General features: G+C 54.3%; 1 protein-coding gene across 2 annotated transcripts; it reads right to left on the bottom strand.

Annotated features, from left to right (window-relative positions):
- Positions 1-4,806: 4,806 nt before the first annotated feature.
- SBSN (suprabasin) lies at positions 4,807-9,790 on the bottom strand. Of its 2 annotated transcripts, XM_037820058.1 has the most exons (9): positions 9,287-9,790; positions 9,072-9,178; positions 8,694-8,747; positions 8,124-8,639; positions 7,861-7,958; positions 7,439-7,806; positions 6,031-6,096; positions 5,873-5,917; positions 4,807-4,942 (listed from the first exon to the last, which is right to left on the bottom strand). In XM_037820058.1, exons 1-9 carry the CDS (start codon positions 9,788-9,790, stop codon positions 4,919-4,921), a joined length of 1,782 nt encoding a protein of 593 aa, XP_037675986.1. In that variant the 3' UTR covers positions 4,807-4,918. The 2 variants fall into 2 exon arrangements, with proteins under 2 accessions (XP_037675986.1, XP_037675987.1); XM_037820059.1 differs by lacking the exons at positions 7,439-7,806; positions 7,861-7,958; positions 8,124-8,639; positions 8,694-8,747; positions 9,072-9,178 and having other exon boundaries at positions 9,653-9,790.
- Positions 9,791-14,145: the final 4,355 nt, after the last annotated feature.

Genomic DNA, 14,145 nt, shown 5'->3' with positions numbered 1-14,145 from the left:
TAATAATTGCCGCTCCAGTTTCCCAAGGTGCTCTGGGTGCCCAGCACTGGGCTAAGCACTTTAAGGCTCATGCAGCCCCAGGAGGTAGGTCCTATTATTCCTCTATTGAGAGACCGGAAACCGGGGCTTGGAGAGGACACAGAGAGGACATGGTGGAGCCACGGGCCAGGCCCAGGCCTGCCTCATTCCTAAGCCCCAGCTCCCAGGGCTTCTCTGTCATTTCCGTGTCCCATACCTCCCCCTGCCTTTCGAAGGACCCTAGCTATCCTCTGGTAGAAGGGTTTTTGGTTTTGTCCTGGGGCCACATGTGAGGAGGATGGGATGGCAGGAGCAAATGTGAGCCCTCCAGGATTGGTGGTGGAGACCCCAGCCCCAGGGCCTTGCTGCTTCCCCCAGTCAGGACCACCGAGCCCGGTGTGTAGTGTATATGGGGTGTGTGTGGGGGGGTGTCCCAAACTTCCCTCAATAGAAACTCCCTGCACAGTGTTTTATAGCTGCTCTCCCCCTTCTCTGTTACTAACATTTTTCTTTGATCCAGCTTACTTTCCTACTTAAGTTTATTTCAGAGAAGACTTTCTATCACTACCGTGCATAGAAAGTCAGAATTACTTGTCCATAGCTAAAAGGTATTGGAAAAGGCGCAGTGAGAAGCAAACAATAGCACTACCCCAGAGATGGCCACAGCAGCTTCTCTGTGAAAAGGGAGATTAGCAGGTTCAAGGCACACCAGCACAGAAACCGAGGCTTCCTCTTTGGCATACTCAGAAAGCTTGAAGGAAAACTGAGGAGAGTGTGAGATTCTCACTGTGTGATTCATCATTATTCAAAGCTATGTCCACAGGCCACCTGGATTCTCCCTGGCCAGCATTGTGCTACTTTCTACCTCCTGGGAACAACTGTTCAGTTTCCTCTGGACCTGAGGAAGCTCCTCAAGTCAGACTTAAGGCATATTGATTAAATACCTGCTGTGAACCAAATAGAATATTGGATGCTTTTACACATGATCCCATTTAATCCTCACTACAACTTAAGGAGGTAAATATTATTCCCATTTTGCAGAGGAGGTAACTGAAGCCCCAAGCTGTTAGACGTCGTGCACAAGACCATTTATGTAATAAGACCACAGTAAAATGGGGCTGTCAGAATCTGGCTGGGTCTGGCTGACCCCTAGTCCAGCACTTTTCTCCTATATCATCATGCCTCCCTTTTTCTCATACGTAATTTCTCATCCACAAATCTTGCAAGCCCACATCAAGTAAAGACTCCTCTGGTTTCAGCTTTTCTCTCAAATTCATTGCTTCATTCTTTCAACAAATATTTATTCACTGCTTCATTCTTTCAACAAATATTTATTGAGTATCTACTCTGTGCCAAAACTATTCTGAGGATAGAGCACCAAGAAGATCATCAAAATCACTCTCCTCAGGGAGCTTGCATTCATCCTAGGGGGAATTAGACAATAAACATGGGTGGTAATGAGCACTGTGAAGCAAAATACAATGTGGTGAGGAAATAGGGAAGACAGAAAGGTGTTTTAAATTGGGTGGTCAAGAAAAGGCTCTTTTTGATGTGATCAATGAGCTGCAATCCGAGGAAGGGAGAGAGTGAGCCAAGAGAGTATCTGGGGATGCCGAGCAGAGTGCACTCGCAGCAGTGCAAAGGCCCTGCGGCAGGGGCCTGCTTGGTTTATTTGAGGACCAGGGTAGCTGGAACAGGGGGAAATGGTAGGAGTTGATGTCAAAAGAGGTAACAGGGCCAGGTCATGGGGATGGGGGGTCATTGTGAGGAATGTGGCTTCTACTCTGAATGAGGTGGAGCCAGTGGAGGGCCCTGGGCTGGGGACTGCGGTCATCTGACTCAGGTGTTAAAAGGGCTCCTCTGGGGATCAATAGTGAGCCCAGGGGGGGGAATTGCAGCGAGGATCCAGGCAGAAGAGGGTGGACGAGGCCCAAGCACAGTGTGAGATGAGGCCTGGGGCCTGGTGGTGTCTCTGCTGCCTTCCCTGGGGCCTCAGACTCGGGGATTAACTCCCAGCTCCATCTCTTACTAGTCATGGCTTTAACCCGTCTGTGCAACCGTGTCTTCGTCTGAAAGGAGGGATTAATGTGAAACGATACGTGGAAAGAGCTTAGAACAGGGCCTGGTAAGGGACACTCAATATATGTTCTTGGTAGAACTGGACACGATGATGATGTTGTTGGAGAACTTTCTTGGCAGTTTAATTTTCCGTCACACACACTTTTCCTGAAAGGGCCAAATGCAGCGGCTGACTTTTAAAGACGATTTCTCTAAAGCAGCCCCCTGCCCCTCCCTGAGGGTCGCAGAGAAGCACCACCTCCCCGCCTGTGACCCCACCTCAGGTCATGCACCCCGCTTCTGGGAGCTGCAACTGCACCACCCGTGAGGGGGGTGATCACGGTTCCTTCCTCATGGGCTCAGGCCGAGGAAGCACCCAATATAAGGTGGCTGTGAGAATCCCACCCACCCCTCCCCGCTCCTGGGTCGGCACCCGCAGAAACTGGCCGCTCCTCTGCCTGTTACTCCCCAGCCTGGCTCCGCCCGCGGCCTGTTTCTTTTTCACCTTCCCTCCCGGCCTTTCCCAAGTCTAATCGCCCCAATGGCCTCCCCTCAGCCCCAGTGCTAGACGATCTGCTCCGGGCCTCCACCTCCTCTCTCAAGCCTCTTAGTCCAGGGCACAAATGGATATTAAATAAGTAAATGTATCATTACAAATTGTCGTAAGTGCTGAAAAGAAAAAGATCAGGGAGTCATGAGGGAGACCAGCAGGGGTCGGGCGGTCAAGGTCGCCGAGACCTGACGGCTGAGGAGGCACCACATGGGGGCGGAGGGGCGTGGAGAGGGCGCCCCGCCGAGGAGCCGGCAACGCTGGCTGGAGGCAGGAGCGAGCCGCGCCTCTGTCACCCTTCCAAGCCAACTCAGGATTTTTCTAGAAGCTCCCAGGATTGACCCACAGGACAAATTGGTGATCACATATCTCTGACACTTTCGGGACCCACATCCAAGCAAACCCAGCAAAAGATGTGCATAAAAATTAAAAAGTGAATATTTTACTTTATTTAAAAAAAAAATTATTCCAGTATTCCAGTATTCCCTTTTCAAAAGCATTTGCTGTAGGATTCCTTTAAGTGGGGACCCCTCCGGTGTGGGTGAAACGAGGTCCAGCGCAGAGTAAGCTCTCAACAAATGTTTGATGATGAATGAATGGTTCTTTTTAGAAAAATACAGGCAACAGATGTCTGCAACTTACTCTGAAATGCATTTTAAAGTATCAGGGCATGGATAGGTGGGCAGATGTGTGATAAAGCAAGTGAAATGAGATGCTAATGTTAGGATCTACAATGTGGGTATAGAGTTGTCCACTCTAAGAAGTCTTTCACCTTTGCAGAATGTTTGAAATTTTTCAAAATAAAATATGGGGGAGGAGGAACAAATGCAATAAAATGATGGTATTCTAGAAATAAGGGGAAATGCAGTGAATATAAGGTGTCGAGGACATCACATGCATTGGGGAAGTGCAGCCCTTTTACCCACAGTGTATTATTGTGTTCTTATTGATGCACTGCTTTGTAGTTGTTTTTATATTCTGTTTATATGTCTCCCTAGGGAGACTGTAAATTCCCCAGTGGCAAGAAGAGCTTGACTCTCATTTTTGGTCCCACGGATGGATGGAATTTTGGAGCTAGAAGCAACCTTTGCCGTCCTCCGCTGCAGACACCCCACCCCCTTAGCAGATGAGGAAGTCGCGGCCCCTCCAGGGGAAGTGAGCTGCCCACAGGCACTCACTCCTGCTGGGGCCACAGATCTCCCAGCACCCAGGCCAGCGCTGGGTAAGTATCCTAGAAAGACTGTTCTGGCAGCAGGGAAAGCTCGGGTTCTGGTGACAAGGAATCAGATCCAGGTCTGCTGCTTTCTCCTGGGGGGCCTCAGGCAAGGCCCTTGCTCGCTGAGTCTGTTTCCTCATCCATGTCACCAGGCTAATAACAGGGTGTTGCCCATTGGGCTGTTGGAGGCTTAAAGGGTTAGAACATGAACAGCTCCTTGGGCAGTACCTGGAACCTAGAACGTACCCTCTGGGCCTCTGGTCCAAAAAGCTGGGCCTTCTGGGCCTCCCTCCTGTCGTTGGTAACGAGGCCCTCCCTGCTGTGGTCAGGGCGGCCTCCGCAGGAGTCCTCAGCCCTCGCCCCCTGCCCGTGAGCAGACCGCGTGTCCCCACTGACATCAGCAGGAACCAGCCTCCATGTGTTCCGGCTATGTTAGGCTGCTTCTCCCCCTCCACTTACTGACTGCAACCTTGTAGAAGCCATATGCTTCTCCGTAAGACGGGGCAGTAACCTTACGGCCCACCTAAGGGGGTACTTGTAAACAGCACCCAGCAGGGAGCCTGGCAGGCCTCAACTGCAACATAAACACAAATCATTATTACCGTTCTTTCATGCCACACCGCCCTGGGCTCCATCTCGGCTCCCACCATCCTCTCCCTGGTGCTTCTGGCCCCACCTCTGGCCCGAGTGGCTCCCCTGCCCGGCACTCCGGTGCCAGGCACAGACTCTGCACGGTAGCGGAGCAATGAGTGTCCCTGTGAACGCCTCTCCCTGACTGCCCTCCTCGTGAGGTCAGTCTGGAATCTCCAGCTCAGACTGGCCGACCCTGTGTGTCAAACTCTCAGCTCTTCAGCGGGGTAGCGAGGGGAGAAAAGACAACCTCCCACCCCCCAAAAAATATCCCACTTTAGGGAGCACAGTGGAGCGTGATGAGGGAGCACAGTCTGTCATGTTTATTCACAATCCTTAGTCCGGCCCCCTTAAGGGAATCCAGAAAACCATCCCCTGCCCCCAAGTCATTTCAACTGATAGCACAACAGGAACATCAGTCTACTCAGCGAGGCCAGCACATCAGTTTAGGGGATGATGTTGGTGACGCTCTGGGAGAGAGAAGAGAGGGAGTGAGTGCAGGGTGCACAGACATGAGGGGCCAAGACACACACAAACACAGCCCGGAGGAGCGAAAGGAAGACTGTGCTTTGGCCCAGGAATTGCTTGTGTTCTGGGGAATAGCTAAGGGAGGGGGCACCACAATCTAGGAGGAATAGAAGGCCAGCCTCCCAGGCAGACATGAGGGGCCTCTTGGGAACCAGGGAGCCTTGTGTGTCTCGCCTCAGAAAACCCCTCCCACCACCGTGGCCGGGTTTAAACAAGCCTGTGCCTTTGGGTTCCAGCTGCCATTTGGTGGGGCTGTTAGACCACTCACCACTTCGCCCCAGTCCCAGGCAGCTGATGCACTAAATGCCAAAAGAAGAGCCAAGCCTTTACTGTGGGCCCAGAGCAAGGACCAGAAAGCCACAGGAGCCTCTAGGCTTGGGGGGAGGCTCCTCTCATCCACAGGCCAGAAAGGATGTAGCCACAGGTCCCCAGCACCCCGCAGACGGGTGCAAGGTAGCAGGGAAGGACTGCAGGGGAGGAGGTCTCGGCCACGGCTTGGGGAAGCGAGGGAAGTCAGCCAGGCACTGGGAATCAGAGGCCAGATGACAAGGACAGAGGCAGGCACATGGTTGGAGGGGGGTGGGGGTCGGTCGGCAGCCCCTTCCTCCCTCCCTGGCTCCCAAATTTACATGGGCCCCTGGAGATCTCTTCTTCCAGCTCATGCTTGCTTCAGGAAAGCAGACAAAAGACAAAAGCAGAATGTGAAGGGAAAACAGCAGATAGAGAAAAGGAGGATGAGAGCTGGGAGAACGGGGGGATGCCCCTGCAGAGGGTGAGTCTGCCCGCGGTGAAGTTGTCATGAATGGGCAATGGGAAGGGAGCTGTGCGAGTATCTCCCAGCCAGCAGGAAGCATAACCACGTGGACACTCACCCTCCACAGAGCTGGAAAGTTGATGAAGGGCTTGTTGACCGAGGCCTGGAATTCAAGGACAAGAGGGTCAGTCACCAGGACCATCCCGCCACCATCCCAGGGAGGTCCCAGAGGCCTCCGCGCCCCCGCCATGTCCGTGCCAGGCTCGGGAGACTTACTCCAGATGTCAGTGTTGTGGTTCCGGCCCCTCCGTGCTGGCCGGCGTATCCGCCTTGATGCCCGCCCTGCAGAGAGACCCCAAGCCGCCACTGTAATCCCCCCAGCCCTTGAGGGTCCCCCAAGTTCCTGCTCCCCCCTCCATCCCCTACCCAGAAAGAAAACCTAAGGGAATTCTGTCAGAGCTGGGAAGAAAAGCCAGGAAGGATGTCTGCCTCCCACCGACCGGTCTTCCCCTGACTTCCTTTTATTTTAGTCAATTTTAGTCTCCGAGAGGGAGCAGCCCGGAGCACCCACACAAATGGGAGGACCCTGGTTTAACCATAGCCCTGTCCTCAAATCCAGCCTGACTCCTGACTCAGGTTGGTCCCTGCCCTCAACCCTAACACCAGACACTCAGCAGTGCCTCTCCTGGACCGACCCACCAGCCCCCCACCCCCAGCCGCTGTCGCCAGCCTCCGACCCCAGAACAGCCTCTCCCGGCCTCTACCGGGTCAACCCTGCAGTCTGGCTCAGAGCCCTCTCTGCCTCTCGCTCCTTCCACGCGGTTCCTTCCTCTCCACACCCCCATCCCTGGCTCCCTGCAGGGCAGTGGATGCAGCTCTGGGCTCTGAAGTCTGGGTCAAACCTCAATCGCAAGTTGCTGATCCCCAAGGTTCCTGGTGGAGATGGGCGAACGGGGAAGGGAGCGCACAGGAGACAGCCTCTCCCGTTCCCCGAGCTCCCTGCCGGCACCGGTTCTGTGCCTCCACTCTCTGAACCTTCCTGCTACAGGATTGGGAATCAACTCCTCCAGGAAGCCTCCCTGACCTGGCAGTGTGGGGAAGAGAAAGAAGCTTGACCCACCAGAGTGAGGTTCTAGCCACACAGCCTTGGCCAATCCCTGTACCCTCTCTGAGCCTCGGTTTTCTTCTCTGAGGATCAGGGAGTCGGCACGCTCACTCTGCCCACCTTAGAGAGTTATTGTGAAGATTAAACAGAACAGGGCTTAGCTCCAAAAGCAGCTCACCCTGCTCACCCTGAGGTTCTGAGTTTTGTCAACACGCATGCTATTTGCACTGCAATAGATCTTGGGCCCAGTGACTGTTTCCCATTCCCCGGGAGAGGCCTCCTGTTTTCCACTCCTTAAACTGGCCAGGTGGGCTCCATCCCCAAGCCCAGTGGGACGGGGTCCCTTCCACACTGTCCAATTCAGGGCTGGGCACATACGATGGCTGCATCCATCTGGCCAACTGCCCACCAGCTCCTTTGTGAGGGAGATGGGGAAGGAAGAAGGGGAGACAGGAATATAGCTGTCCAAGCTTCTCTCCTCTCACCCAGTTAAGGCTACATGGACTCCCCTAATGTCCCAAGGACTCAGCCTCTCCCTCCCCTGCCCCCTCTCCCACTTCCCCGCCCCGGTTCACCTACATTCGGCAGATGGTTGGCCTCCTTGCTGGCTTGGTTGGCCCCATGATGAACATTCTGCTCCAACCTCTCCACCTCCTTCCCGGCCTGGCCAGCAGCGTGGTGGACACCTTGACCAAGTTTCTCCGCCTCCTTTCCGGCCTGGCCAGCAGCGTGGTTGACCCCTTGGCCAAGTTTCTCTGCCTCTTTCCCGGCCTGGTTGACCCCATTGTGGACCCCTTGGGCCACTTTGTCTGCTTCCTTTCCAGCCTGTTCAACGGCATGGTGAACACCCTGGCCAAACTTCTCCACCTCCTTCCCAGCCTGGCTGTCTCCATGATGGACCCCTTGGACCGCTTTGTCTCCCTCCTTCCCAGCCTGCCCGGCAGCATGTTGGACCCCCTGACCTAACTTCTCTGCCTCCTTCCAGGCCTCATTGACCCCATGATGGACCCCCTGGCCAAACTTCTCCATCTCCTTCCCAGCCTGGCTAACTCCATGATGGGCCCCTTGGACTACTTTGTCTCCCTCTCTCCCAGCCTGCCTGGCAGCATAATGAACATCCTGGCCAAACTTCTCCACCTCCTTCTCAGCCTGGCTAACTCCATGATAGACCTCTTCAACCACTTTGTCCCCCTCCAGGTTCCCAGCCTGCCCAGCAGAATAGTGGATCCCCTGGCCCACCCTCCCTGCCCCGTTCCCAGACTGCCCAACAGCATGGTGGATCCCCTGGCCCAACTTTTCTGCCTCGTTCCCAGCCTGCCCAACAGCGTGGTGGATCCCCTGGCCCACCCTCCCCGCCTCGTTCCCAGCCTGCCCGACAGCATGGTGGATCCCCTGGCCCAACTTTTCTGCCTCCTTCCCAGCCTGCCCAACAGCGTGGTGGATCCCCTGGCCCAACCTTTCTGCCTCGTTCCCAGCCTGCCCAACAGCGTGGTGAATCCCCTGGCCCACCCTCCCCGCCTCGTTCCCAGCCTGCCCGACAGCATGGTGGATCCCCTGGCCCAACTTTTCTGCCTCCTTCCCAGCCTGCCCAACAGTGTGGTGGATCCCCTGGCCCAACTTTTCTGCCTCGTTCCCAGCCTGCCCAACAGCGTGGTGAATCCCCTGGCCCACCCTCCCTGCCTCGTTCCCAGCCTGCCCGACAGCGTGGTGGATCCCCTGGCCCAACCGCCCTGCCTCATTCCCAGCCTGCCCGCCAGCATGGTGGATCCCCTGGCCCATCCTCCCCGCCTCGTTCCCAGCCTGCCCGACAGCATGGTGGATCCCCTGGCCCAACTTTTCTGCCTCCTTCCCAGCCTGCCCAACAGTGTGGTGGATCCCCTGGCCCAACCTTTCTGCCTCGTTCCCAGTCTGCCCGACAGCGTGGTGGATCCCCTCGTCCACCCTCCCTGCCTCGTTCCCAGCCTGCCCACCAGCATGGTGGATCCCCTGGCCCACCCTCCCTGCCTCCTTGCCAGCCTGTCCAAAGTCATGGTGGATCCCCTGGCCCACCCTCCCTGCCTCCTTGCCAGCCTGTCCAAAGTCATGGTGGATCCCCTGGCCCACCCTCCCTGCCTCGTTCCCAGCCTGCCCACCAGCATGGTGGATCCCCTGGCCCACCCTCCCTGCCTCCTTGCCAGCCTGTCCAAAGGGATGGTGGATCCCCTGGCCCAACCGCCCTGCCTCATTCCCAGCCTGCCCGCCAGCATGGTGGATCCCCTGGCCCACCCTCCCCGCCTCGTTCCCAGCCTGCCCGACAGCATGGTGGATCCCCTGGCCCAACTTTTCTGCCTCCTTCCCAGCCTGCCCAACAGCATGGTGGATCCCCTGGCCCAACCTTTCTGCCTCGTTCCCAGTCTGCCCGACAGCGTGGTGGATCCCCTGGCCCACCCTCCCTGCCTCGTTCCCAGCCTGCCCGCCAGCATGGTGGATCCCGTGACCCAACCGCCCTGCCTCACTTCCCGCCTGGTTGACCCCATGGTGGACCCCCTGGATCACTTTGTTTGCCTCCTTCCCAACCTGTCCAGCAGCGTTGTTGACCCCATGGACAAACTTCTCTGCTTCCTTTCCTGCTTGTCCGATGGCACTGTTGGTCTCATGGGCCACCTTGTCCAAGCCGCTGTTGAGCCCTTGGATGCCCCTGTCCAGATCCTTGCTGACACGGCCCCCCATATTGCCAAGTCCATTAAAAACTTTCTCCACTTCCCTTCCAGCTTGAGTGATTCCATTATTGATGCCTTCCAGGGCCTTGCCTACCTCTCTCTCCGCATTGCTCAGCCCTCGGTTGATGCCTTCGATGACCTTCTCAATGGGGTCATTGGTGGCTGCCCATCCAGGCAGGGCCCCCAAGAGCAGCAGGAGGAAGCAGGAGCTAACCACAGTGGCAGGATACATATTGTTGGGAAGATGGGGAGGATGCAGAGAGGAGCCAGGGAAACAAGGCTGCTATTTATCCTCCGCCTCCCTCCCTCTCCTCCACCCCTCATGACTCAATCACCCCTGTGAGGCTCTGACTTAGTCCCTAGTCAAGGAGGTATTTCCCAGGGAGATTTGGGGTTGAGTAATGAGGAGGAGGAGGAAGAGAGGGTGAGTCATGAATGGAGAAGAACCCTGGCATCTTCATTTCTTGCCCTGCTCGGGCCCTCCACCCCAGAGCCCAGATGTCTGCCCTTCCAGCCACCACCTGTTTTCATCTCTCACTCACTATCCAGGCCTCCTCTTTCCCAACTCCTCCTTCAACCACCCCTATTCTTGGGACCCAGGCCTGGCTCTTCAGCAGGGAGCTAAGCATTCAGCTTCCCAGCAGCAGGAGTCTGCAAGGATTGGAGGAGCAATCAGGGTGGGGGAGACTCAGGGAGCTGGGGACATCATGAGACCTTGCTCTTGTTGTTCTTACTGACACACACACACCCCACTTACCATGCTCCAGCCACACTGTCTCCCCATTCTTCTGACACGCCAAGCTCCTCCCTGCCTCACGGCCATTGCACTTGTCATTCTCCCTACCTGGAATGTAGAACCCAGATTTCCACATGACTGGCTCCTGCTCATTCTGTTCTTGGCTCAGATGTCACCTTCTCAAAAACAGCTTCCCTGAATAGCCCCCAGTTATACTCTGTAAAATCATCCTTTTGTTATTTTCATATCATTTGTCACCATCCAAAATTTTATTTTTTAATGTCTCCCCTACCAGATGGTAAGCTCCCAGAGGAAAGGGTACTTATCTGTGTTGGTCACTGCTATATCCCTGGCTTCTAGAACACTGCCTGGGGTTCACTGAATAAATCATAGATTGAAAAAGTGGATGGATCAGAAGAAGCCAAAGGTAGAGAAACCAAGTCTGAACCTGAGTCTCACAGGGCGCTGGAGAAAAGGGTGCCTGGTGCCCAGAACAATCAAGGATCCTGGGGGAAGGTTGCAGATTTTGGAACAAGGATATTATTGTCATCACAGAACCTGGGCGTCCTGCCTCCCAACCCTTGGGCAAGGGCAGGGGGGCTGGCTGCCGTGAGCTGGAACAGGACGCAGTGTCTCCTGAAAAGCCGGTTGAGGCAGCCATGGGGAGGGGCCAAAGACCGGGGACAGCAGGAGACTGTCAGAGTGAGAACCTGGGCTGGGAGCCAGGAGCTCATCCTTCCTGCCCACCTCCCCCTGGGGCTTCCTAAGCCCCAACCTGAAAACTTAAGTGTTGTCATTTGGCACAAGTCGGAGAGGAAAACAGCTGCGAGTTTGGCCTTGGGCACGAGAAGGGACATTAGAAGGAAGGGCTGATGGTGGGCAGGTCCGTGGCAGGGTACCTTTTCTCCCTGGGAACCAGTTTGGAGGGAGACGGAGACCAGAAGAATGAGAACCTGGGGGTGGGTACAGTTGCGTGCAGCAGTGAAGGATATTTGGATCTTGGGGGTGGGGGCAGGATTGCTGGTGGGAAGGCCAGGCAGGAAGGAATGTGCAGGGTGTGGGCAAGTGAGGGTGGCAGAGTTATGTGTGTAGGTGCCAGGCGTGACGAGAATTGGCACGTGTTGGCAAGCTTTGCTCAAACAAGAGTGCCAAGGCCCGCTCTCCTCGCAGGACCCAGGGTCCCACCCCAGATACCGGACACTTGCTCCTCCCAGGCATCCCAGGCCCAGAGACCCAAGGCTCCTGCCTTTTCAAGACAGTGACTAATTGGGCCACCCCTACCAGCCAGGGCTCATCAAATCGGTTTCCCGGTTGCACGGTCCAGGGACAAAGCCAAAACCCTGGGCAACCTCTGGTGTGGCTTTTCAGCCCTTGTCCGGTGCCTAAATGAGGGTGTTTCCCATGTCAGGAGATGGCTGGGTGGGGAAGGTTAGGTCGTGAGCAACAGAATCCTAAGCCACCCCTAGACTGAGAGGCAGGGGTTTTCCTTTTGCAATTTACTCCAGCATTTCTTCTCCACCCCACTCTCTGCCCCATTCTTCCACCTTCTGTCAGCCCTGATTGCTCTCCTTCAGTCTCTCCATTCCCATCTGCCATGATGTGACTCCAGACCTCAGCATTTGTCTTAATGAGATTGGAGTTGTCCTTTCTTAAGCCGTCCTCTGCTGGACGGGTAACATGGTCGTGCTGGTTTTCTAGAGTGAGCTGAGCCATCACAGCTTCCTTGCAGCCCTCCAGAGAAGTGTCCAAGTAAGTACACGGCACGCTTGCTGACCAGTCGAGTCTCAGAGCAAGTGTCCTGCCCAGAGCCTCTCCACAGAAGAGCAGCCACTGGACATCCCAGCTTTGGTCATGATCTGCAACAGTTGCTCTAGAATGGCAAATATTTGTTTCCTGATGGTTTGGTAGATCTTGCCCATAAAATCATCGGGATTTGAAACTTCTGGGAGGATAGATCTTAACTCTGTTTCTTCTCTTGTTATGGTCTAGTCAGCTTTGCTATTTCTTCTGACACCAGTTGGGATCCCTTATAATTTCTAAGAAAATTTTAAATTTCATCTAGGTTTTCCAGTCCATTATTGAAAAATATACAGATTTGGTCCCTTTTCAATCCTGGTTTTGTTTGTGCTGCCTTTTTTTCTTCTTCTTCCTTGATCATACATGCCAAAAACGTTTTAAACGTTCATGTTTTTTGGTATTGGCTGGTTGCAATCTTCCCATTTATGTGCTCATTTCTTTTCAGTTCCATTACTTCCAGGTCATCCAAACAGGCGAGCCTCACCCTCACCCTACCCGGTGGCAGGTGCTTGGCCAACTGAGTTCCCGTGGAGGTTATCAGGCGCTTATGGCATTCTGCCCCCTCTTGCTTCCACCCTTGCTCTGGGACGATGACTAACCTCCCTGGCCCAAGCCCTTATATCCCCTACATCGTGGTCACAGCTGTGTGGCAACCAGCGCTGCAGATGGAGGTGTCTGCCTGTTACTCACAGATGTACAAGGCAAGACCCACCCCCAGTACTTGGGGCAGGGGAGCTATCGTCTATTTGTTCTTTCCCAAATGTTTATGGAAAGCCTGGAAAACCTGCTTTGTGCCAGGCACTGTTCTAGGTGCTGAGACACCATGGTGAGCAAAACAGACCTGTTAGAGCCCTCTGGGGAGTAAACTCAGCCCACTGGGGGAACAGTAAACAAGTAAACCCATAACTAGATCATGGCAAGCTACGTGAAAAGCCACACGGAAGAGGATAGGGTGACAGGATATAACCCAGGGCTTGCTTTAAGATTGGGGATCAGCTATCTATCTATCTCTGACAATACTACACTGTCTTAGTTAACCTACCTCTATTGAAACTCTTAAAATTGGGTAGAGTGCAATACTAGTGGTCATTAAGAGGAAGGAGTAAGTAGTATGGGATGTCTGGGGGTCTTCTTTTTTTCTTTTTCTTTCTTTTTCTGGAGTAATGCAAATGTTCTAAAAATGATCATGGTGATGAATACACAAATATGTGATGGTACCATGAACCATTGATTGCATACTTTGGATGGACTGTATGGTGTGTGAATATATACCAATAAAATTATGTTAAGAAAAACAAAAAGGCAGGATCGGGAAAACCTGGTCTGAACAGGCCACATTGAGCGAGTCCTCTGTAAGAGCCATGCCCTTTTCCAGTCAAGGGGATACACAACTGACTAAGTCAGACAAGGGCCCTGCCCTCACGGAGCTTACAGTCTAGGGAGCAGAGACAATGGCAAGTAAACAAATGAATAAAATGAATTTAAAAAGTGGATTTTTAGAGACAGAAAAGCTCTATAAAGAAAATAAAAGATGCAGAGTGTAACCCCAGAATGGTTTTGCATGTTGGCACACAGGAAGGGTTCTCAGCCTGGGAAAGTCAGACAAGGCTTCCTGGAAGATGGGTAGAGATTTGGGGGCAGGTAGAGGGGACCGGTGTGTGGGGAACAGCAGTGACAAGGAAAGGGACTCTAGATGGGGAGTCCAGGAGGGTCTCTCTTAAAGGTGACTAAAGCCTGAAGAAAACCAAAGGCAGCCAAGGAAGACCGTCCAGGCTAGAGAACAGCCAGGGAAAAAGTTTCAAAGTCAAGGAACAGCATGGAGCCAGTGTACCAAGAAGGAGCGAGATAACAGAGAAAAAGCCTTTCAGGACCAGGGTGAAGAGTTGGCTTCCATTCCAGGTGCCAGGGGGTGGCCTTGGAACGGTGGTGCACAGTGCACGGACGTCACGCACCTCAAAGGGAGCGCGACCACAGCGGGCTCCGGACAGGGTGCCACCTCTCCTATGACGTCACCGGACACTGTGACGTCACTGCAAGAGGCTCCGGGCCCACGA

This window comes from Choloepus didactylus, chromosome 27 (assembly GCF_015220235.1).
Source record: "Choloepus didactylus isolate mChoDid1 chromosome 27, mChoDid1.pri, whole genome shotgun sequence".
In the NCBI taxonomy this organism is placed as follows: Eukaryota; Metazoa; Chordata; class Mammalia; order Pilosa; family Megalonychidae; genus Choloepus; species Choloepus didactylus.
Note: the sequence above shows the minus strand (reverse complement) of the source record. Positions and strands in the feature narration are given on the sequence as shown.